The sequence below is a fragment of the Perissodus microlepis genome, chromosome 7, assembly GCF_051167445.1.
Source record: "Perissodus microlepis isolate ML-2025 ecotype Zambia chromosome 7, ASM5116744v1, whole genome shotgun sequence".
Lineage (NCBI taxonomy): Eukaryota > Metazoa > Chordata > Actinopteri > Cichliformes > Cichlidae > Perissodus > Perissodus microlepis.
In genome coordinates this window covers 56,915,667-56,940,152 of record NC_140467.1, presented here as the reverse complement: position 1 = coordinate 56,940,152, position 24,486 = coordinate 56,915,667, and the positions used below count along the sequence as shown (strand labels likewise).

The following is a 24,486-nucleotide window of genomic DNA, read 5'->3' as shown; positions in this document are numbered from 1 at the left end:
TGACTTCCCCCACACCTGACTTAAGTCCAACAGAACACATCTGGGATATATCACGTCTTGGTCCATCTGACGCCACCAAGCTCAGTGATGCTCTGATCCAGGTCTGGGAGGTGATCCCCCAGGAAACCATCTGTTATGTCGTTAGGAGCATGCTCCAGTGTTGTTAGGCTTACATAAAAGTATATGGGGTCCATACTGAGTACCAGTTTAAGTTTGTACAACGAAATTCCAGCAAAATGGACTAGTCTGCCGCATAATTTTTTCATTCTTTGGGTTTCAGGTTGTATTTAAATTCAGCTATGTGTAGTTTGGTAATTTAAATTTCCATCAGTCACCATGACAGGCATCCATTCCTAAAGCAGTATTCAGTCCATATCAACATAGATATTAAGCAATTTTCCCCCCTATTGAGAATTGATATTTTCAAAGTTTTCATTTACTTTTTTGAGCAACGTCTTCTAATAGTGTGTTCCAAAAAAGGTTAACTTGTGGCAAAACCAAAAATGTAACACACTGTTGAGGTGGTAGGAGGGAGTACAGTGATTGATTTTAATGGCTTCATAAACAACTATATAAACAGTCCATAAAAATTCATGCATTTTCAGTGTAAATTCTTTTGGAAATATAGAGAAAATTTATCTACAACAGAGCGAACTGTAACAGTGACTTCATTCAGTTGGGTGGTTCACCACAAATATACTTGGCTGCATAGAAAGATTATTATTGCCTACAAATAAACTATGAAAGGTAAAGAAAAAAAAGTCATGTAAAAAGCATATTTTATTTAACATCTAACAGATGCTTCTATTTTCCAGACTGTGACAAGTCAGTTCCTGCCAACTCACTCATTTCACGACAGAGATCAAAGAACTAAGCACTAGTGAATGAACACTGGGTATGCTTAAAGAACTTTCCCTTTACCAAAAGTTACATTCTTAAAGAAATATACAGAAACTCATTTATAGAATGACAAAAAGCCTGAGTTGATGGGGTAAGCCAAGTCATAATAAATTCAAAGAGCCTGAGGAAAAAGACCATCGATTTACTATTTTACAAAAAATTTACAATAGTAGTATTTAAGGAAAACAAACATGATAGCTAAAAAAAGGGAAAAAAAGAATCCATGTGTTTTTTGTTTGTTTGTTTTTTTACAGCTAAGATGTGTTATTAAATAATGCATGCCTTGTGTGGGGGAATTACAAAACAAACACACACACAAAAAGAAAACTGCTGAGGAAATGACAAATGCTGTAAATGAGGTACTTCAGGTGGTGAGCCTGAGTCCAGACACCTTAAAAATCACCTTATAACATTATTCATGTGACAACCAACTTCTTGTTCAGTTAACACTTAAATAAGGTAGATAATCACATTAAGAATGATTGAGACACAGAGACAACTAACAGTCAAATACAGGATCCAGTGTCATAGGTTGGTGACATATGAGGCAGCACTCAGGGTCAATTGTGTCCATTTGTGTAAAAAAAACATTTTATAAAAATAACAAAAATTGTGGCGCATGCTGTTGAGCATACACGACACTACAGCTTTAAACTCTTAAATACAAAAATAAGCTTTGATTTATTTATTTTTCTAATCTGTTGCCTGCTTTGAGCCGCTCCCTGCCGGGTTCCCGAGATGAGCTGCTGCTGAAGCGAGGAGATGACAGTCATGCTGAACTGACTGATACGCAGTGCTTCAAACAGCTTCAGGTTGGAGTCCACAGTCTGTGTAAGGCATTTGCTGTGTTTCCGAGTTTATGGCTGCTACTTGCAGACCTGGGCAACTCCTGTTATGTTTTGCGGCTGCTCCAAATCTGCTCTGGTGTGCTCTTGTGGTCTGATGAGTAGTCAAAAGGTGAGCGGTGCCCCAGTGGTGACCGGGAGTCATACGGTGAGCGCTGCCCACTGGCTGAGCCTCGCTGCTCTGTCTGCCATTCTGAGTGGTAGCGGTAGGAAGAGCGGTGGTCTGAGTGATGATCCTTCATGTCCAGCCGGTGGTCTCGGCTACTGCGGAATTCCTCTAACTTCCTGTGCTTGCTGTCGTCATAGTATCTGTGCATACATACACATTAGTGTCAGTATGGCTAAACAACACAAACAGCCACTTCTTTCACTGTGACCTTAACTTCAGTCTAATTCCAATACAAATCAAAGCATTTTAGTGGTGTTTTCCACCTGGCTCTCTTCCTCCCTGAATATGAAGGTCTTGCAAAAGCAATTCTGAATTCTTTAAAACCTACTTAATGAGAGCTCACTTGTGGAGCATTTCATGTTTGGGCCTTAAAGAACTTGTGCAGCCTGTAAAAATCAACTGAGGACATTTCTATCTCTGGAAGAAGAACTTTGAGCAGTTCTCATCCCTCACCTGTCCTGTTTGTCTCTATCCCTGCTGTCTGGTCTGTAGTGGTCTCTGTGGTCTTTTCCGTTGCTGAAAGAGGAATACGGTCTTTTTCGGGACTCTCCAGCTGTGGATTTCCTGTGGGAGTCAGAGCTGTGTCTCTCCTTACTGGTGCTGCTCTCAAAGTGTCTTCCTGAAGGCTGATGCCTGTCAGAGCTGTAGCTGTCCCTGCTGCTCTCGTCCTGGTGAGAGCTGTCCTTCAGCCTTTCAATATCTGAAGACAAAGAAGGGAAAAAGTGACAGCAGTGTCAACCTTTTCATCCTATTCTGTGTGTGTGTGTGTGTGTGTGTGTGTGTGTGTGTGTGTGTGTGTGTGTGTGTGTGTGTGTGTCAATAGACTATACCTGCATGTCTGTAGCCATGGGTGTTTATACTTCTAGTGTTCTGCTCCAATGCCTAAGAAAAATCATCACCATCATCACTGTGGATCTCTAACGTCAGTAGAGATTATAATTATTAGAAATGACAGTGCTTTTACATACCTGGGCATTCTCTTGCCTTTTCTTTACTGCATGCTTATAAAGTTTGTGCAGTTTTCTTGCATCAAACTCAGTGAATTTGGAAACAAATATCCACAAGTTTCTGGAATAAAAACAAAAGACATTTCCATCTGCTTAGCAAATATAAATTACTCAAATAACACTTGTGTGAGACATTGAGTGTAACAGTGTTCATGACAGTCTTAAAATGTACAAAGATGCCTCATTTATTTAAAAAAGAAGAAACACGTCCAAATCTATTCAAAGCTACAAATCTACCATGCGGGCATGTTACTTAGTGAACAGACCCACATGGTAGATTTATACATTCATGACAAAGTGTCCAAGGTTCAAATGGCATTAGTCAGCTGCTTAACTTGACATGTTAATCAAGACTTTCGCTAGAAGAGGCCACGTAAACTAACTTTCTCCACTGTTTGATCAGGTCTGGATTTGAATACTCCTTCAAACACTCGGTTATGTGGTCTCCTATCTTTATGAGGCACTGCCGTGTGTGTTCGAGCTGCTCGCGCTCCGACAGCCCTTTCTCCGGCCTGTCCAGCTGCTTCAGAGCTGCTTTCACTGGGCGCATCCTCTCTTTACACTGCAACGCAAAAGCAAATATGCACCTCAGGAAGTGAAATCCATGTTGTTGCTGGAATTGAATTATGCTCATCTGTTAATCCATGACATTAATCATGAAACTATTTTCTATTTAGAGATTTGATTATTAGCCCAACATACCACACTAAAGGTCCTCTGATCCAGTTCCTCAGAATCTTCAGCTGCTTGCACATTCTCTCCACTAGCCGTTATGTGGACCGGCGTGTCATAAGTTTTCTTTGTCCGTTCTCGTACCTCATTTTTGGCTTCATTCTGATATAAAAAGGTTCTGAGAGTTAATTCTTGACTAAATTACAATTCTATTCTCAGTATAATTATCAATCAATAAAATATCAATCACCTTTTCTTTGCTTTCCTCTTGTTTATGTACAACCTCAAGAGGTTTTGTTTCTTTTTTCTCTTTTAGCTCCTTTGTGTCCTTAATCTCAAAGCTTTCCTCCTTCTTCTCCTTTTTGATTTCTTTTTTTATCTCCCTCTCTTTGACTTCCTGCTCCCCTGATGAGGAAGCGTCCTGCTCGCATTCCTCATCATAGTTCTCTTCCTCGTCGTCTTCCTCGTCATCCTCCTCTTTAACCACCAACCTGTCTGCTCGGCTTCGTCGGTTTGGTAGCTTCATAGGTGCCAGATCCTGATCATTAAAGCATGTTAGCAACTTACTTTCAAACTGAAAATTCAATATATTCATCTTAGGCACAGCGCACAAAAAAAGCAAAATAGATAAATTAATAAATGTACCTTGTCTGCCTCCATTTCATCCTCATCATCTGACCTCTTGTCTGATGGGAGATCTGAGGATGGGCTCTTAACCATCTCATCTGTCTTTGTTGACTTTTGAGTTTTGCTCTTTTTACTTCTGGGTTTCCTCTTTCGTGAGCTGGCCTAAATACAAAGAAGCATTATAGATTCTGGAAAATGTAATTGTCCTTCCATCCATCCTGAGGGGTTGGGGGGCCTTGAGCCCATCCCAGCTGCCATAGGGCAAGGTATACTCTGGACAGGTGCACTAATTTAGAATCACCAACTGCCCTGATCCAAGTTAACATGTCTTTGGACTGTGTGAGAAAGTCAGACTACTTAGAGATAGATATAATTAATCTATAAAACAATTACAAAACAATAAATAAATATCAAGATACACAGATGACATATAAAGTTATATGAAGACTTACATTTCCTGCTTGTTTCTGTGCTTCTTTTTTGGCCAAGTCCTTGCTCAGTAACTTGATGAGGTAGTCTGCTCTGGTCTGTAACTGTTTGGCTTGTGGTTTCTTGTCAGGGTCATCTGGCAGGAGCTGTTCAACAATGGACACAGTGAAATATCCCCAGTGAAAACTGCACACTGTTCATGTTGTCACACCTTTTTAAACACACGCTCCTTCTAAATATGTTTGTATTGCAGGTCTGTTTTTAGAAGCAAATGTGGGAGAAACACTTTGCACGTTGCAAAGCTGTGTATTAAATGAAGCATCGACGCAAAACATTTTTTATAATTGAATAATTTGAATTACTTGAATCATTGTGGTCTTAATTAAAACCCCAATACATGTATTCCTGAGCATCTATGTATTCATAAATAATTATATACATGAGATTAGACATTTATTGTGCATGGACTGACCTTGTGTGTGAGATTAAGGTCTGGGTCCATCTTAATCATCTCCCAGCTGCCATAACCATACTCATAGATTCCTATGAGGAGGCTGGAGTCGTCTTCCTTCCCCCACTCAATGTCAAAATGTGCTGCCTTTGAGTGACATGGAATGACATACCTATTCAAAAATATAAAATTAATATCACAGTAACAGAAATATACAAATTCATACAAATATACAGTTAGTCACCTCTAGGGGTAGGGTTGGTGTATGCAGAAAAACCTGTTAGAGAATTTGTGTTACTGATTTATATTTGATGTTTAAAAGACCAACAGCTTAGACAGCAAATCAGACTGAGTCATTTTGGTAATACTTCTGGTTTGACAGTAAAACTGCCTAAATGTGCAACGTGGAGATTTTTCCCCCCTGTGGACATGCAGATGGATGTCAGAATTTTCGCGTTTAACTGTTTCAGTAAGAAACAGTTAAGTTTGTGGTGTGATGTGCATGTAGTACTGTGATGTTGTAAACTGTTTGGTTGTGCTTAGGAAACAAGAGACTGTTTTATTGCAATGGCACTGATTGCATTTTGCAAGCATCGGCTCTGCCAGTTGATTGCGTGGCTCGGTACAATCAGCCAGATGAGGAAAATCCAGAGTGTAAGACTCGTTGGTCATTGTTCTCTTTTATAAGGTGCTTTACGTACGCAAACATACAGTTATTACTATTAATACAGTTATTAAATAAAGAAAATAGAAATATTTAACTTATTTTCTGAAATCCATAAATATGTAGATCTTTTAAATGGGACCTTTTATAAAAAAGAAAGAACCTATACAGCCAGTTTGTATCTAGCTGGATTGGTTAAGTGAACTGTAATGTGACATCAGAGATCTGTTTTTATTTTTAGAAAAACAACGTGATTTTGGCAGCACTATTGTTGTAATAAATCCATTCTTATTTCTTTATGGGTCATTCAACCATAGAGTGGTGGCTAGGGCTCTGTTTTTTGCTGTGGCCTGTTGAGGAGGTGTCTACACAAAAGATAAGAACAGCGTAGACGAACTTATGAAGAAGGCAGTATTGTCAAGGTGGTGGAGAGAAGAATGCTCTCAAAACTAAAATCAGTTATGATCAATCCTGCTGATCATAGTTGATTTCAATTATGTATTAATCACATCTTAATGCTGATGCCCTGGAGGTTAATACCTTTAACATTTTCAGTTGAAGACTGACTGCATACTGCACTGACTCCACACTGGACAATAATACATACTGATATGTGACACATACGTACACACTTTGCAGAAAATGATTTTTTCTAAGCTTAGCTGCCTGCTCCTCCAGTCATCTTTATTATGGCTTCTCTAGTGGACGAAGCCTTGCAGACTTGATCAGCTAATTGGACGGGTAATGACTGAAGCCCTGGTCCTCCAGTCCATATATAAAATGTTTTTGGGAAAGATACTGAGCCCCAAGGTTCTGAACCCTGATGTTTGCATCAGGAGTGAGTGTGACAGAAAATGGTTAAAAGATACAGTGAGCAAAAAATTACTAAATAAAATTAAATAAATAATCAGTCTTACTTCTTTCTCTCCTCTGGGTCAGCAGGAATAGCCTTGTGCAGTGGAGCCAGCTCTTCCTCATGGGAGATCACAAGCTTGGCATTCACCTGGACTCCAGAGATCCTGAACGTAGGGCCTTTCACCTTCCCTCTTCTGCCCCCTGATAATCAAAGAAGCGGAACAGAAACTATTTCATGATTTCTTCATCTAATCCTGTGTGATGCCATGTAATTTCAATGACAAGAAGTTAAACTGTGGCTAAACAAAATAATAACTTGTACTGAAATCCTGAAACCAAATACAAAAATATCTGAAAGATCCCGCATAGCCCAGCAATGCATACTGTGCAAATTTAATCTGAATGCAAATATTTTCTTAAATTATTAGAGCATAGCTGTAATTTAAAACCACAACACAACTCCAAAGATTAGTATTGACACTTGACACAGACTTCAAATTATAACCTTATTGCTTGGAACAAACTGAAATCTCAACAAATGACTGGAAATTAATAGAAACGCGGCCATGTTATCATTACAATAAAAATATACCACACATATATGCATTAAATGCACAGATTAGGGACGTGCGCGATTAATCAACTAAATGATGCTGATGTTGCTAGTTGGCACAACCCGCACTAGTCAATGAATGTAGTTGTTGAGAGTGAAGTATTGTGTTCTAAATGTCATGCAGCCTTCTACCACTAGATGGAGTGGCAGTCCGGGAAACAGCAGAATAAACTGGCATATAACCACTTAACAGGCATGTGGATGTTAATTTGCATGGAAAGAAGACTTCTGATGCTAATGTTAGCCACCTCAGAAAACCAGTATGACATCATTTACCCAAAGGTGCTATGATCCCGCTCCGTTTAGAACAAACAAACAAACAAACAAACAAACAAACAAAAAAAACAGCTCATGACAGCAATGCAGAAGATATTTCAGTTTTGCTCAAGACAGAAATATATATATTGAGCCTGAATACACGATTCCAGGGCTCAAAATGACCACACCATGCTGTTGTTCATGCAGCTTTGGAGATTGTCCATTAAAGGGGCCCCAAATGCAACTTGAGTGTTATTTTTAGACTAGTCAGTTAGTCTCATTTTTTCAACCCCAATTAGTTAACCAAGAAATTTGTTGGCAGTAACATCCCCAGCACAGATATTTTAAATGAAATTCACTCAAACCAAAGCTACTTATTTAGTTTGTATCTAGGAAAACACACACAACAAATGTTAGTTTTCAGATTTAAATCTTCCTGTAGAGAGAAATAAACCATTTTAGAACTTGAAATTATTTGGAATAATTGTCTTGTTTGTAAACCACACAATACTGATTTGTTTAGTCTTTGAAATTACTCTCTTTTTTGGTGAATGTAAGTATTTTAATTTGTATTCTAATATACCTTTTTCATATAAAGGTCTTGTTTTAAAAGAATACAGATGCCACATGTCCACCAGAGGAATAGACATTATGATAAGAAGGACAAAAAGGTTTTTTTTGTTACCTGAATTTTTCTCTGGCCCACAGGGGTTTTCTCGTAGTGTTCTCAAACATCCATTGTGAACAGTCTCTGCCAAGCGTTTCAGGTCATGCTCAGACTTATCCACGAGTTCAGCATCACGAGCAATCGCGTCCAACCTAAAGACAGCACATGTTGAGCAGACTGCCATTTATGTAAACAACAAGATGAAAGTGTAGCGCACTCTACCTTTCCAGTGGTCCTCCAAATTTTTTGTAACTCTTGACAAACCTGTCAATAGTTTACAGATATGTTAAAAAAGGAATGTGTCAGGCTGATTAGATGTACACACACAAAACATAGTTAACATAGTTACCTCCGGATCTCAGCATCACTAAAACCTTTGATATTTTCCCTTGGAATGGTTCTGGGCCGCCCTCGTTTCTTTGGCCTCTTTCGATCAGATGTGGAGTCACTGTCGGAACCAGAGTATCTCCTGTTTCTACTTTGCCGGCCCTCATTTGCATTCTGATAAATCTGTTCAAACAAACCATTAAAAATCACCTGGAATTTCATTTACAGTCTCATATTGCAAGCATAACAGTTCTTAACAGTTTGATCAGATTCGATACGAGCATGTCTGAAAGATTTCAGCGTAAACGCATTCTAACTTCTGATCAAGATAAAACATTGAGTATCTTATGTGAACCCTTCATTTTTTCTCTCTCCAGCAGTATATAGTGTATTTGTTGTGACTTCTTGGGTACCTGTTTGGCACAATTCCTCATGCGTGGTAGCATATAGATTTCTTCCAGCTCTTTCTGTCTTTCCTCCTCTTCCATTCTCCTCCTTTGCTCCTCTGGAATGATATCATCCCAACTCCGCTGACTTCGCTCAGAGTCGATGTCTATTTCCTCATCCTCCATCATGGAGAAGTTGGCCACCTGCATAGATTTGCACAAACTAAATACACGCACCACTTTAATAATGTAACATATTGAATACTGGTTATCAAGTTTCTGAAAGGAGAAAGACAACCTCCCCCCAACCTTAAACTGAGACAACAGTTCTTCTCCAACTGTTGAAGGTCCGGGGTCATTTTCCCTGGTCTCAGCTCTTTTAAGGATTTCATCAATGTCCATTTCCTAGAAAGTTGATTACAAGAGACTTCAATTCAAATGAATTTATATAGCACCAAATCACAACAACAGTTGCCTCAAGGTGCATTATATTGTAAGGTAATGACACACTTTGGAAGGGAGACAGATATTAATAATACACAGTGTCTGAATGCAGAGTGATATATAAAACCACAGTGAGTGAGAAAGGTGACTGAAGAAGAAATACTCAATGCATCATGGGAATCCCCCAGCAGCCTACACCTATTGCAGCATAACTAAGAGAGAATTCAGGGTCACCTGATCCAACCCCAACTATACGCTTTAGCAAAAAGGAAAGTTTTAAGCCTAATCTTAAAAGTAAAGATGGTGTCTGTCTCCTGAATCCAAACTGGAAGCTGGTTCCACAGAAGAGGGGCCTGAAAACTGAAAGCTCTGCCTCCCATTCTACTTTTAAATACTCTAAGAACAACAAGTAAGCCTGTAGTGTGACAGCGATGTGCTCTAATGGGGTGATACGGTACTATAGGGTCATTAAGATAAGATGGGGCCTGATTATTCAAGACCTTGTATGTGAGGAGCAGGATTTTGAATTCAATTCTGGATTTAACAGGGAGCCAATGAAGGGAAGCCAAAATAGGAGAAATATGCTCTGTCTTTCTAGTCCATGTCAGGTACTCTTGCTGCAGCATGATCAAGAATGGATCATGAAGTGTTGTGCATGTGTATAATGGACCAGTTTGGAATCGTAAATTAATGTAAATCGTAAAAAAAACGGACCAAGTCGAACTAATCGACTAATTCTGGTCTCTGGCCAGTTGATAGTTGGAGTAGGTCAAATTACAAGTGTACTGGGGCAATTAAGATAAGATAAATAACCTTTATTAGTCCCACACATGGGAAATTTGTTTTATTAAATTAAATCAATTAATTAAATGTTATTTTAAAGGCAAAGAGTGTTAACATACTTTTGAAATATTTTTTCTCTTTTTGATGAAACGCTTGTTTCATGCAATGGTTTTTAAATACATTTAGACATCTGCACTGTGGTACAAACCTGAGGCTCTTGCTCCTCCCCCTCTTGTTCTTTGAAAAGCTCCTCAGCCCCAAACTTCAGGATTGCAGAGAGCTCCTCCTTGTTGAATGGTGCTGAACTGTATGCAGTAACACACACACACACACACACACACACACACACACACACACACACACACACACACACACACACACACACACACACACACACACACACACACACACGTGAGATTAAGTCACTCAAATTTTGGGGGTGAAATGGACTTGGCAGCGCTGCCAGAAACAATATGGGAACAAGCACATAAAGTTACTTACCTGGACGGAGCAGATCCTGTATGGAGGACAGTTTTCCCAGTCGTATCCATCCTCTGAATAACAAGATGGTCTAGTACCATTTTCTTCTTTGCCCTCTCAATGATGTCCTCCTCCACTGAACCCTTTGTTACCAGTCGGTAGATATTCACCTGCCGGTCCATAACAATTGGTAAGATAATGATGTGATAAAGAATAAGTGGACTGGTTTTGTATTGTGCTCCCTTACGCTCTATATAACATGCCCCACAAACACTTTTTTTCTATGCTTAAGTAGCCATCAAACATTCACACACATTCACATTCTGGACACAGAGAGTAACTTGGGGTCACAATCTTGCCCAAGGATATTTGGCAAACGGACTGGAGCAGCCAGACATCAAACCAACAACCTTCTGATTAGCAGATGACCTACTGTACCTCCCGAGTTCACTGATTCATATACCGCACGAATCAATGAACACTGTTTTTAATTCACTGGTAAATTTTCAGCAGTTGCAGCTTGGTGTAGACTTAGGTCCATTATTACTGATTAATACTAGTGAGAGTGTACGAAACTCTACAAATGCAAATACAGTTTAAAAAATATAATGAATTTGAATGATTTAAGTTTCTTCTTACCTGTCTTTTCTGTCCAATCCTGTGGGCTCTGGCTTGCGCCTGCAGGTCATTTTGGGGGTTCCAGTCTGAGTCAAAGATGACCACTGTGTCAGCTGAAGCCAGATTGATACCCAGACCTCCAGCACGTGTAGATAACAAGAAGCAGAAATCCTGTGCATAGAAACTGATATTAGGTACAGGTCTTCCTAAACAGCATCTAAAATAATTAAGAGTTACTGTACCTCTGAACCCTCGGCATTAAAGTGGTCCAATGCTTGCTTCCTCATCTCCCCTTTGATGGAGCCATCTAATCGCTAGACAAATTTACAACATTCAAAATTATTAATATATTTAGAACGGATATACAAATTTTATTCACAATTTTTATGTGTATGTAGAGTTGTGGTCAGAAGTTTCTATAGAATTAATCATGGGAATGGAGGTCAAGCCATGGCCTCAAGTGCCTTAAAGCAACTGTTGTTGTGACCTGGCACCATATATAAAAAAATTGAATTGAAGTTGAACTGAATTCGACCGTAGACTAATTTTTGTACAATATACATGGGTGCATAATTCAAAAATAAATTTACACATAAAATAAACTCATTTCTAATCCACACTGGGTAAAAAGTATATATGCAGGTTCAAATATATACCTCTATTACTACTGGTTACATATTGCACCTTGACCAGACACTTTTGGTAGTCTTCAACAATATTCTGGCATAATTATGACTGAATATTTGATCAGTCTTCTTGGTAGCAGTGGTGCCGAGTTCAGGGTTAAGCTCAGGGCTTTAGGCATTCCAGAAGCATAATACTGGTATGTTTTAGGCATTGCAAAACCAGTTTTGATATGTGCTTGGGGTCCTTGTCCTGCTGAACACCAAGCTGTGTTTATGTTTTAAAAATCTAGCTGTTGATTTAAAGTGATGTTGAAGAATTTTGGCATAGTGCTCCATCATTCAGTATCTTTGTGCAATGTACTAGAACCAGCGGCAGCAAAACATCCTCAAAGCATGATATTGCTACCGTGTTTGACAGTACAATGTTCTTACTTCTTAGGTTTAAAAGCCTCACCTTTACTCCACTAGTCTAAGTCTTATCTGACCATGAACCGTCCTCTCATCTGAGGTTGACAGTTTAGGTCTTTTTCCAGACCTTGGCAAAGTCTGGAAAATTTTTAGGCTTTGCTACAACTGTATGAGCTGATGATCTTGGAATCTGCAGTTGTTTGGAAATGGCACCAAAAGACCTTCCAAACTTGTGTGAATCTACAGTTCTCCTTGATCTTTCCCATTATTCTGACTGCTGTTCAATCAAATGAGTGCTTTTAATAAAATCATGTTTATGCTGGCAAAGAGACTACCAGTTGCAGTCAATCATGATTACTAATTACGTTAACCCACCATAGCTCTGTCGAGAAGGAAAAAAAATGACACTGTGGAACATTCAGCACCACTTATTGAAAGATTTAAGTGAATGTATGTATATATTTGAGCATGTATGCATACTTTTGACTTTGTGTGGGTTAGAGAAAAGCCAAAAATATTGAAACTTGTTCACGTAAATCATGTTTAAAAAAAAAAAAGTCTTTAAAGATGCATGCTGTGCAATCATTCCATCTTGGAAAGAGAACCGTTTAAATAAAGTGTTAAAAGCAAATTACCAAATTACCATGGCACGATTAATAACATGATATGTCACTGATGTAAAGTTCTGACCACAACTGTATCTACAATATGTATTATGGTCCTGGAAAAACAGCATGTATTTACCTGAAACAGGAACTGTCTGCTCCTCAGATATTCAGCCAGGATATCAAGCATTCGTACCATCTGGGAGAAGATGAGAACTCTGTGTCCCCGTTCTTTCAAACGCACCAACAGTTTATCCAAGAGAACCAGCTTTCCACTGCTGCGGATCAGATGCTGTAGGAGGACAACAGCGCTCAACAGTCATGACATAAACTGAATATATAGTAGGTAACGGTTTACCTGATATACTTCTGGAGCACACAACACAAAATAGTTGTTACTTTTATTCTAACATGATCACCTTAAAAATAATTTAAAATGCATACTGTTCCATACAATAATAACTTAAAAAAAAAAAAAAGGTATTATGGTAAGTTGCAGAATTTTTACCTCAGTTTTTAAGAAAGCAAAAGAAAATGTGTAGCATGATATTTTCCAATTATTCACATGCAAATATAATTAGATATAATTTATATATCTAACATATAATATAAATGTTAGAGAATTAGTTTATAGAGATAACCAGTCAACCCTCAAATGGCAAAAATGTTTTTTTGCACTGCTGACAAAGCATATAGTGTTAAATTAGAGCAACGTGTCCATTTCTTCTTCACTTTTGCAGACATTTAGACACACAATCTAAATCTGGTTTTGAATAGAATTTATCATATGAAATGCACAGCTAACATTTATTGCAGTAAACATGATTCTTATTTGGGTTTCAAAAACCAAGAATAGAATGATTAAATGTGGTAACACATTTAGGAAAATTAAATACATTTAAATATTGTAAATGTATTTATTTTAAATGAGTAAAACCTCAGCATCAATATTAATATTGTTACTACATAAAACATACCTGTAAAGCTTCAGCTCTGTTAAGGAACTCGTTGTCCTCTGGAGGTTTAATAAGGTAACAGTGATTACAGCACTTCTTCAACTCCATCATGATGTTGAGGAAACCTGACGTGCTGCCTTTGGTACCTTTACTCAGAGCCTTGTAGTTCCTTGTTAGGATCCACCTGAACACAAACAAGCAAACAGGACACATGCATATATTACTAATGCTATAATATTTTTAATGATACTTAAACTTTGAGCCCCCGACCCCAGGCTACACATCCCTGCCTATGTTTCTTGAAACGCAGGCACCATCCAGCTCTTACTTGTAATACTGTTTCTGAATGGCACTCATTTCCACTCTGAGGATCTGCTCCACTTTAGCTGGAAGAGATTTCTCCACATCCTTCTTGACACGGCGCAGTAGAAAAGGTTCCAGCTCTTTGTGAAGACTGGTGTAGCCAGAGTCTCTACCTTTGCCATGTTCATCCTCAAACAGCTCCCACGAATGAAACCTTTTGAAATGACAAATTTTACACAAATCAACTTACTTGTAGTGATATAGCCAAAGAAAAACAGGAACAAACTGGTTAGGTGTGATTATTCTTCATTTCTAAATGCCTTTAAATTTTTATCTATTGTGTTTTTGTTATGTTATTATACCACTGTCAAAACTATTTTGCCCTGTCTGTCACCATTATCCACTATTTTGCTTTAATGTAAACAAAGAAAAAAGTGCATAAACATTATCTGCACATATAACTCACACCTTTGCCTATGCAGTTAATGTAAATGAACAAATTTACTGGTACTGACATACTAATTCAATACTCTAATTTCAACTTAGATCATTCTTAAATTAGTAGAGCTTTAGGACTTACAAAAAAGTGCTTACAGTGGCATCATAAGGACTACATGTAGTGAGAAATACTTAACATACTAAGAGTTATTGCTTGAAAGTAACATTAGCCATGGCCTACTTTTCAGGCATAATGAAGTGCAGCAGGGACCAGAGCTCTTTCAGGGAATTTTGCAGTGGTGTTCCCGTTATCAGAAGCCTGTGATTGGACTTGAAGTCGATCATTGTCTTGTAGAGGAGGGAGTCATCATTTTTCAGTCTGTGCGCCTCATCCACACCAATGAAGGCCCAATTAACACTGCCCAAAAATGACTGGAGACAAAAGTTGTTTAAAAAAAGTAAGAATTTTTAACATCTTCTGAGTCGAGCTCTATCATTTCATGTGATATATATATATATAACTATAAAAATGGGCAAAATACACAACCTAGGATCTATAATGAAGTAAGCCAGCTGACCTTGTCTTTGAGGAGAATCTCATATGTTGTAAGGAGGATGTTAAATTTCAGTCTCTTGCTGTGAGAATGCATCCACTCATGTGTTCTGATCTATTCATAAAAGAAAAGGAAGACATACAACATTAAATTGTAGAATTAAAAAACAAAACAATTGCTTTTCTCTGATAAGCCCCGTTTAACAGGTGTTTAAAACCACAATACCATATTCCTGCTGCTGATGTCTCCCAGGTAGACCACAACATTCATTTGAGGGGCCCACAGATGGATTTCTCTCTGCCAAGACGTTAGTGTTGAAAGAGGCACAACCAGCAGGAAGGGCCCATACAGTTGGTGCTCATTAAACAGGTAGTTCAGGAAGCAGATGGTCTGGATCGTCTTCCCTAACCCCATCTCATCAGCAAGGATGCAACTGTTGCTTCTATGAATTAAGACAGAGCAGACCAATAGAACATTCAGCATGTAAGAACAGAACATAACCCAATAAAATTTGGTGGGGATCTAGGAGAAACCCCAAAATCCAAATAATGACAATGTTTTCTTGGATATTTGTCATACTTGCACCAGGAGTGGGCCATCCAGTTCAAGCTGTCTAACTGGTAGTCTCTGAGCTCCAAACCATCACCTCCTATGTAAGCTGGTTGCTTCTTCATGGGCACAAATCTAGGTCTCTGTTTCAGCACCTAAATGACAGAACAGAAGTTGGAGAATTCCTTTCTGAACCAAAACTCAAAGCTCAGTATATTTCAAATCAGAAAATGTAAGAGAATAAAGTTTGGAGTAAGTTACCTTGCAGTCTCTGAATGGAATGGTCTTAGATTGGTTTCTGCTCATGTAATCATCGATGCATTTCTGGAATTTTTTAGCAATCAGACAACCATCTTCCCAACTACACTCCGAGTATGGTAAGCCCTGCCATTTGCACAGGTAGTCTGGATAACCAGCTGCTGACTTCTGGTTTGAATGTCCTGGTCAAAAAAAAAACCAACCAGACTTATGAAGCTATACATATCCAGTGTTGCCGATTATATTGAGAGCAGAGTGCTTTATATATGCAAAAATACCTATTATTCGCTCTACAAGCTGGTACTGAGAACGCAGGTCATCCATTAATTCTTCCTGACAATTGAAATATTCAATATCCTCTGGAGACGCTGCCTTCAACCTGGTGACACGGAAAAAAATAAAATTGAAATTTAACAATGTATGTATTGTTTTATGTATTATTGTAGGGTCTACCTTACAATATAAAGCGCCTTGAGGTGACTGTTGTTATGATTTGGCGCTGTAAAAATAAAACTGAATTGAATTTAACAATAACCACTACTCCATTTTTAATTTTTCAGAAAGTAGCAAAATAAAAGACCGCAAATTTCTGTGAGCAGTGTTAATCCCCATAGAAAAAATAAGAAACTTTAGAAAGTTGATATAGTGCTGTGGCAACCCCCACAATCTGCAGAGCTGGTGGATTACTGTTATTTCTAATAGTTTCCAGAACAAGACAGTAACTAATTTTCTTTTTCTTCTCATCCTAGTTAGTGCTAAAGTGTTTGTATTCCTTTCTTTTGGGGATTTTTGCCATCTTTCTGACAGGTTTATTTTGAATTTTCAGTCCAATAACAGTTTCTTTCACTTACATTATTGTCTTTTATTCTATAATATGATTATGACATTTCCTGCTGCTCAATGTTTAAAACACTTTAGCAAGCAAAGAGCTCTTTAAAAGCTTTCTTAAATCAGCAGTGCCAAGTTAAAACGCTTACCATTTTTTCTTCTCCTGCTCCTTCTTCTTAAAATTGTCCAATTTCTTCATGCCCTTGACATTCTGTAACTTGAGTGTCTCCTCAGTCTCCCAGGTGTTATGGATATGGGCCCAGTTCTTCCACTTTATCAAATACTGGATATCACCAGCTTCTTTGTTGGGATCAAAATTTGCATTTGGCTCTCCATCTGCCTCAATAGCGTATACAGTTGTTGAACTGCCTGTTGCTGTTAAGAAAAATAAAGAAATAGTGCTTAAAATGTATTTACTTAAAGACTTGAATAGACCATAAGAACTGTTGAGCTGTTTGTGTCACACAAAAGATCAAAATAATAAAATTTACCTCATTGACTTTGCACCTTTAAAACCACTGTGATAATTCTGGGCGATTCCTATTTCAGCGTCAATTTAACCAGAATGTATGACATATTTGATCTTGACTGTGTTTCTTACCTTTTTTCCTCCCTATCCTGCTGTCCATTACTCTCTCCAGTGTTTCAAACTCATCTTCTTCAGGCTGTGGAACATCTTCACCCATAACTTCAACCAGATCATCTGAGTCAGTCTTCAGCTCCTCGTCCTCCTTATAGCTAATGTTGACCGTGGCTTGCCGCCGTGGTCCTCCAGATGTAATTTTCTTAAAGTTATCATCCTCATCGTCAGATGATGAACTTTTCTGGGCTTTTTTTCTCTGGGTGTTGCTTTTTTTTCCATTTCGAAAGTTCATCCTGAGACATGAATAATAGATAAAGAGGCAGTGAAGTTTAACTCTTTACATTCCTTCACAAAACATCAAATCCAGAGCTAAACAGCTGAAGTGAGTTACTGTGATGAAATAGTTAAAAGAATAGTATAAAATAGAGTATCTAAGCAATAATTAAAGACCATCTATCAACTCACTTGGTTGGAGGCTTCCTGCTTTTGATTTTGTGACTTGGCTCATAGTCTGATGCTGTTTCAGACTCTTCTGCTGATGAGTCTGACCCAGAACCACTACCAGATTCTGAACCTGATCCAGAGTCAGAAGAACCTGATTTTCTTCTCATTTTGGATCCACTGGAGGAGTCCGATTCATCACTACTTGAAGAGTCCTGGAAAAACATACCACAAAAGATTAAAAAAACAAAACAAAATGCATGAAAAGTCAGATTATGATCATTTGACTTAGGTACACTTATGCAATATCTAATTGTTGACTAGCTTCCACTCAAATAGCAAGAAAAATGTTTTTGGGGAAGGGTTAAGGTCTATAAGAGTATAAAACAAACCTCATCCGATCCACTATTTGATGAACTTTGTCTCTGTTGTTGCTGCTGCTGCTGCTGAAGCTGCTGTTTCCTGAGCATAGCAGATCTTTGCACTGCTAGGATACTTGGGTTTGACTTCCAGAACTGCAACCAATGAATGCAGTCAAAGATTAGCAAAAACAGGAACAGTACACTGCAAATGTGCCAGACCGGTTAAATAAAATCTACGTTTTATTGAATGGTCCAGGGTTTTGCCCAACCCTGCTGTTCTAAGCTAATGTGTAATGCAAGGGTCAGAGTGTGGTGATATACAGCTATAGCCCTTTTCCATGAGTACCTACTCGGATTGACTCAACGCGACTCGTTTTTCATTATCAGCTAATGTGAGCACGGTCAATATAGCAATGTGGCCAGAAGTCTCAGGGTATCATTTATATGGTACACAAACACATGCATGTCAAGGCAATAGTATACACTACTTGGCGTATGGCTTATTGTCAGACCCAAGGACCACAGGGGTGTGTTTTGTCCTCATTGTTGGGTTTTAAGAATTGCAGGTTTAATTTTAGTGAAGGAATTTTAGTGAAGGAGTCACTTTAATGACGCATCAACTTACGCCATTGACTGGCCAATCTATAGCATAGTGTCTGTTGATGTCAAATTTTCAGATTGCCTCAGACTCTTCAGAACCCCGACCGGGTAGGTGATTAAAAACAAACAAACAAAACAAAACAAACAAACAAAAAAAGACGACAAAACTGGTACCAGGTACCATCACCTAATGAAGTCGAGCCGAATAGGTACTAATGGAAAAGGGCCATTAATGTACTAATAGGGGAGTAGAGTACAACTATAAACCACATCAACAAGGCAAGTTGTATGAGATTCCTTAAGATATGATAAAACCTTATAAACAAGACTTTGTTTGTGATATTAATTTTGGGTTTAACATGGAGAAAATGAAAAGAATATGGGAAAAACTGATAGCACCCTAGCACAGGCCTTTTAAACCCACTGAATGCTTTTCAGGGAGTTTTTAGAACAGTGTTAGTAACTTTGTTATTAACACACCATTTTTAAATAGTTTTGAGACCGGATGCTTTTAACAATAAGAAGACAGTGCTAGTTTGTTTTATGTGCAGGTTAAAGGAGATATCTTAGCCAAAAATGACTTCAAGGTTCCTCCCAGTAGTAGTACAGGCCAAGGTAATGCTAGGGCCAAATATAACAACCTCAGTTTTTTTCAAATTTTAAAAGTAGAAAATTACATGTCATCAAGTGCCTGCAGCACTATTTTCATCACTATTTTATTGGCCTGTCATGTTGTCTGTCAAAACATGAATAGACTGAGTTCTGTCCAGATTATATTGATCATGTCTCAGATTATTATTTAGTGATAATTATCTTTATCATTTTATCGCCTAGCCCAATGCTGCACTAACCTCTAGTAGGACAAGCACAGAGACAAGTCCACTGTCAACGGCCATAAAAAGATCATACTAGCACTGTATGATAGTATGGCAGTAAGACCTTCACTAGTACTGTTTATGCGCTATTAAAATGATTTTTAATTAACAAAGACAGCTGGATGATTTGCCTTTTCAATCAATGCTTTAATTGCAGCCATCTATTAAACTGATAATTCCTAAAACTCAATAAATAGCGATCAACTTCACTTTTAAGTAAACTTGACAGTGGGAACCAAAAAGCTTAGACAACATTTTTACAAGTGCTTCTCTAAATAATATCATCTTTGTACATATGCAATAGAAAATAGCAGCCCACCTTTTGGGAATTTAAAACTTTATTTTTACCTCAGCTCCATCAATGTTTGACTTATTTGGTGGTTCGATCTTCTCCTTTGACTTTTCTGTGTCAGAATCGGATTGGCTGCCAGAGTCTGAGCCACTTCCTGAGTCACTGCTCCCTGATTGGCTGCTGCTGCTGGAAGAGCTGGAACTCGAGCCTGAGCCGGATCCTGAAGCTGAGCCCGATCCAGAACCGGATTCATCATCAGAATTACTGTTACATATAAAGACATTAGTAATTACTAGATGAATCAAGTTCTCAAAGCAAAACATTACAACAGGTTTTACATACTTGAGCAGAAATAACATAACAAAAGTTGGGTTTCCCATATCAGAAACAGAAATCATTTAACCCCTTGGAGTCTCAACTGCTCACTCTCCAACCCCTCTCCTGCTCAGCCTGAAGGTGGAGATTGACACATGACACATAGGTGTATGGAATCAAAAAGAGGTGCAGCAATGCCTTCCAAAGAATTCTATATTTAAGAATTCTTGCTATACCATGAATGATTTTCTATGCAAATATAAATAAGACTATTTTGTCATAAACAGCAATAATCAACTGTTTCTCCAGTAAATATATCATGTCACAATATGAAGCCAACTGCATCACTCATATCTGCAGCTTTAGAGAGCCATTAGTGACAATAGTGGAGCAGTACAAGAAATCCTGCCTGTGACAGGGATGGGCATCGGGATTTTATCATTATCAATTCTATTTATCAGGGTTGTCACATTATTAGAATTTAAAGTTTGATACCAATACCCAGGAAAGCACACGACTCCATTTCCAGGGCAAAAGTATCATAGCATGCTGCTAACATGGACACTGAATGTAATGATGTGAATGGGGACAGGACAACGGCCAAGAACACAAAAATGAACTGCTATGAGACAGCCCTGATGGATTCTCATGGACTTGTCAAAACCAACAGACTTAGACAAAAACTTTTTTTTTGTTCAGAATAAACAATATAAATTGACAGAATATACAAAGTTGTTTTTTTTTTTTTACTGTTACCTTGATTAATTACTATGTTAAACAGGAACTCAGTCAATCCTATACCCATAGACAAGAGCTGTGGGGAATTTGTAATGTAACGCAAGTAAGAAAACCTTTTTTATACAGCACCTTTCACAGGTGAAAAACCACAAAATACTTTACAATAAAAACAGGCATGAACAAAAACACAGAAGATTAAAACATAAAACAGTATACAACCTGAAACTAGTTAAAAGCCAGTCTAAATAAATCAGTCTTCAGCTGCTTCTTAAAAGAATCAACAAAACAGCGCAAACACGGAGGTAAGGCATTCCACAATCCAGGGGCCACAGCTCTAGAGGATTTATCCCCTCTGGTCTTAAAGTGAGTTTGTGGGATCATTAACAATCTTTGACTGGAAGATCTCAGACTGCAAGAAGAGTAAGGACTAAAATGTTTAAATGAATTCTAAAACGAACCAGTAGCCAATGTAAAGAGATTAAAACTAGAGTAATGTGCAGTCTCTTTCATGTGTTGGTTTAAAGCCTAGCAGCAGCATTCTGTACCGACTGGGGACGGTCACGTAAACAGACTGTCACACTAACCAAGACGAGCTGAAATAAAGGCATGGGTAATCATCCTTAATTCAGCTTTTGACAGAAGAATTCAAAGCTTAGAAATATTTCTTAGTTGAAAAAACAAAACAGTTTCAAATTGATCCACGAGAGTGGCTCTCCAAAGACATGGCTAAATAAAAAAAAAAAAATAACACCAAGGTTTCTGAGTTTGGATGCTGAGGGATGACTATAACGTGTGGTACCTTTAACAAGCAATTTATAACCAACAGTTATAGATTAGTATTAGGGAAATGCTACACTGTCTCTATGTAGCTTTAAGTGCTTCACTGCAGCTAAAGCTAGCTAGGTTTCAGGTATTCATTTCTCTACTACTTTCTACACTCACATATACAGTATTTTATAAAACTGAATTATAATAAATGTGTAATTGTGTACATATTTTTCAGTTAACAAGTAAAAAATATAAAATGCATAACAAATGACATAAACATTTGTATTGGCTACTGACAAAGGGCCTCCGATGGTGTAGCATTTGACACATTTGCCTGGCAAGCAAAAAATTGGTTTCGATTTGATTGGGGTTGCATCCAGAAAAAACTGTGCCAAATCAACCATGTGCTGCTACCTTCTGTGGCAACCCCTTGTCACAAGGGAACAAGCAAAATTAGATCTCTCCATCACAGACACCTTCTGACGGTTGTTACTGTCGGTCAGGTGTATGGTGACAATCTAGTATGTAAGGTATGAGATGATGTTCTAAATAAGTAAACAACAAAGTGTTATTTCTATTTGTGATAAAAAAATAAATAAATAATCAATACCTGGATTCTCCACTGCTGTTGCTTACACTTTCATCCTCACTGCGTCCAGCCATGCTGAAGTCAAAAATATATAGACTTCAACCTGGCAACCTGTAGTATTATGGTCCACGTGTTTAACCTGTGGGCAAAAATACACATAAGTTTAAAAAGAACTGTATGCTACAAATGGTACAAGTACTTGGGGTTATATTATTACTTGTTGAAACAAGAATAATATCAGGAATAGAATTTCACAACAACATGCATTAAAATATCTGATTAGGTGGAGCTTGATAAAACTCAGATCCACATGGCAAAGTACAACAGAGCTTAGTGTACCATCCGTGACTGACTACAACCAATGCAACAAAGCTTGTCCTGTGAACCATGCAAGCAGGGACGCAAATATACTTTCGCTAAATTAGTTTCAATTGAAACCATTTCAAGTCATCTATCAGGTCTGTGGTTTCATCCTGAGAGAAGTGAACCGCGTCTGAAACACGCGTGTTGAGATATGACTATTTCAAGTTAAAACTAGAAAAGTGTGATCTGTGTGGATGGCTGTCACTACATGCTACTTGGCTGAACGTCATTTATCCCACACCGCAGAGGCCTATCAGGCCTGCACTATACCAGCGTGTTTTCATGTACACATGAAGCTCCGTGTGTACCCGAAGAAGATGAAAAACTAAATAAATAAATATAAATGAAATCAGAATAAATAGTTTCAGGACACCCTCAAGTCATCACTTGGGTACACTATCACTATGGTTACAGTTTAGCAAGTAGCTCAAGCTAACTAGCTATTACCGGCTAACGATGGCAGTATTAGCGATTGGCGGGTAGGAGTAGCGTATGCAGACATAGCCAGCTATAAAGAACAAATATACAGAATAAGATTCAGCACAAAACCTGCAACCACCTGATTACCTGTAACCACTTTGTTATGTTTATCTAGCTGCAGTTTGCTAGCCGCTTTATGCTCTGCTATTGTTTTCTGGATTTAAAATCCTACACGTGACAACTGTGAACTTTATACCTTTACGGTATGCACCGCAACCAAGTAGCTCAAACTGTACGTACCTTTGGTACTTTGTTTCATTTTGTGTCAATGTGGGTGAAATAAACATGAGGAGAGCTGGCTCACAGGCCATCACAAGGGCTGTCAAGGCAAACAGCATTAGCTAACGCTATGAAGCACGAGGCTAGCACAGAAGCTAACAAAATGAGAAAACTTTGCTCTAATAGGAAACCAGTAGAATGATAACTTTAGAGTTACAGATGATACTCAAAGTTAATCATCAATAATATTTAACTATGTAAATATATGCACAATCAGTGGATTGGGATGAACAGTTAAACAAATTTAGTATTCATCATTAAACCCACAAAACCAAATTAGCTAACCAACTTCACCCTCTCCCATCTTGTTTTCATTCGCTGTTCACTTCTCGCGGCTTTTACAACATCAACATGCAACGTTAGCTTACTTTTCGCTAGCGTAAGGACTAAGTAACTAAATGATGTGTGTTACCTGTCTTTAGTTTAGGTTACTCGTGAAACTCCGATAAAATATTTGTCTAAACCAGCCTTTCCAGTCCAGGGGTCCTTTCTTCTTTTATTTAACTGGCGAGCTAGCAGCTGCTGGTAGCTAATGCTACCGTAAACTTGCTAGCTATCTCCCGGTTAGGGAGCGCAGCCCGAAAGACTCCGGTCGATAGAACTGGTAGAATGTTGGTTTTCCTCTTCTTAACCAAAGTCCCGTTTGCCGTTTTAGAAGTTACAAAATACAGTGCCCGTTGATAAGCAGCGACTGTAGAAAGCTAGCATTTCAATCCAGTGTCTTTCCACAACCGGCCTCCGCCATGACGCCGTAGGGTTCACTTCTCCAGGAAACCCCGGACAGTGACGTAACGACTCTGCTCCTTACTCCTCCACTGTAGCAGCAGGAAACGTCGGTTTCTCATAAGTCGTCTTTATCTTTATCGGTACAAATGGAAATAAAGCTAGTCTGATAATTTAGGTCATCACAACAACAAGGTTATACATATACAAGGTCGTACATAAAAGTCCGTCTTGTTTAAGGAATTACGATAGCCGTCAACCATAGTTTCTGTAGTTTGAAACGTACAACCCTTCTCCCGACCGTGTGTGTGTGTTTGATCCACTTAACGTGCTTTCTCTGCTCTTGGCGAGTGTTCCT

General features: G+C 38.3%; 1 protein-coding gene across 1 annotated transcript; it reads right to left on the bottom strand.

The window, feature by feature from the left end:
• Positions 1-762: 762 nt before the first annotated feature.
• Positions 763-24,201, bottom strand: chd1 (chromodomain helicase DNA binding protein 1). Its single transcript, XM_084936193.1, has 36 exons — positions 23,818-24,201; positions 22,305-22,422; positions 19,930-20,137; positions 18,137-18,259; positions 17,769-17,959; positions 17,322-17,596; positions 16,870-17,095; positions 16,171-16,271; positions 15,896-16,074; positions 15,665-15,789; positions 15,311-15,527; positions 15,110-15,199; positions 14,773-14,963; positions 14,119-14,307; positions 13,812-13,974; positions 12,974-13,126; positions 11,438-11,509; positions 11,217-11,366; positions 10,599-10,747; positions 10,306-10,402; positions 9,180-9,275; positions 8,898-9,074; positions 8,507-8,667; positions 8,380-8,421; positions 8,176-8,309; positions 6,682-6,820; positions 5,122-5,272; positions 4,673-4,795; positions 4,239-4,382; positions 3,844-4,131; positions 3,624-3,755; positions 3,305-3,483; positions 2,883-2,982; positions 2,745-2,796; positions 2,368-2,614; positions 763-2,054 (listed from the first exon to the last, which is right to left on the bottom strand). The coding sequence occupies exons 2-36, from the start codon at positions 22,355-22,357 to the stop codon at positions 1,793-1,795; spliced, it is 5,379 nt and encodes a 1,792-aa protein (XP_084792319.1). The 5' UTR covers positions 22,358-22,422; positions 23,818-24,201; the 3' UTR covers positions 763-1,792.
• Between the last annotated feature and the right edge of the window lie 285 nt (positions 24,202-24,486).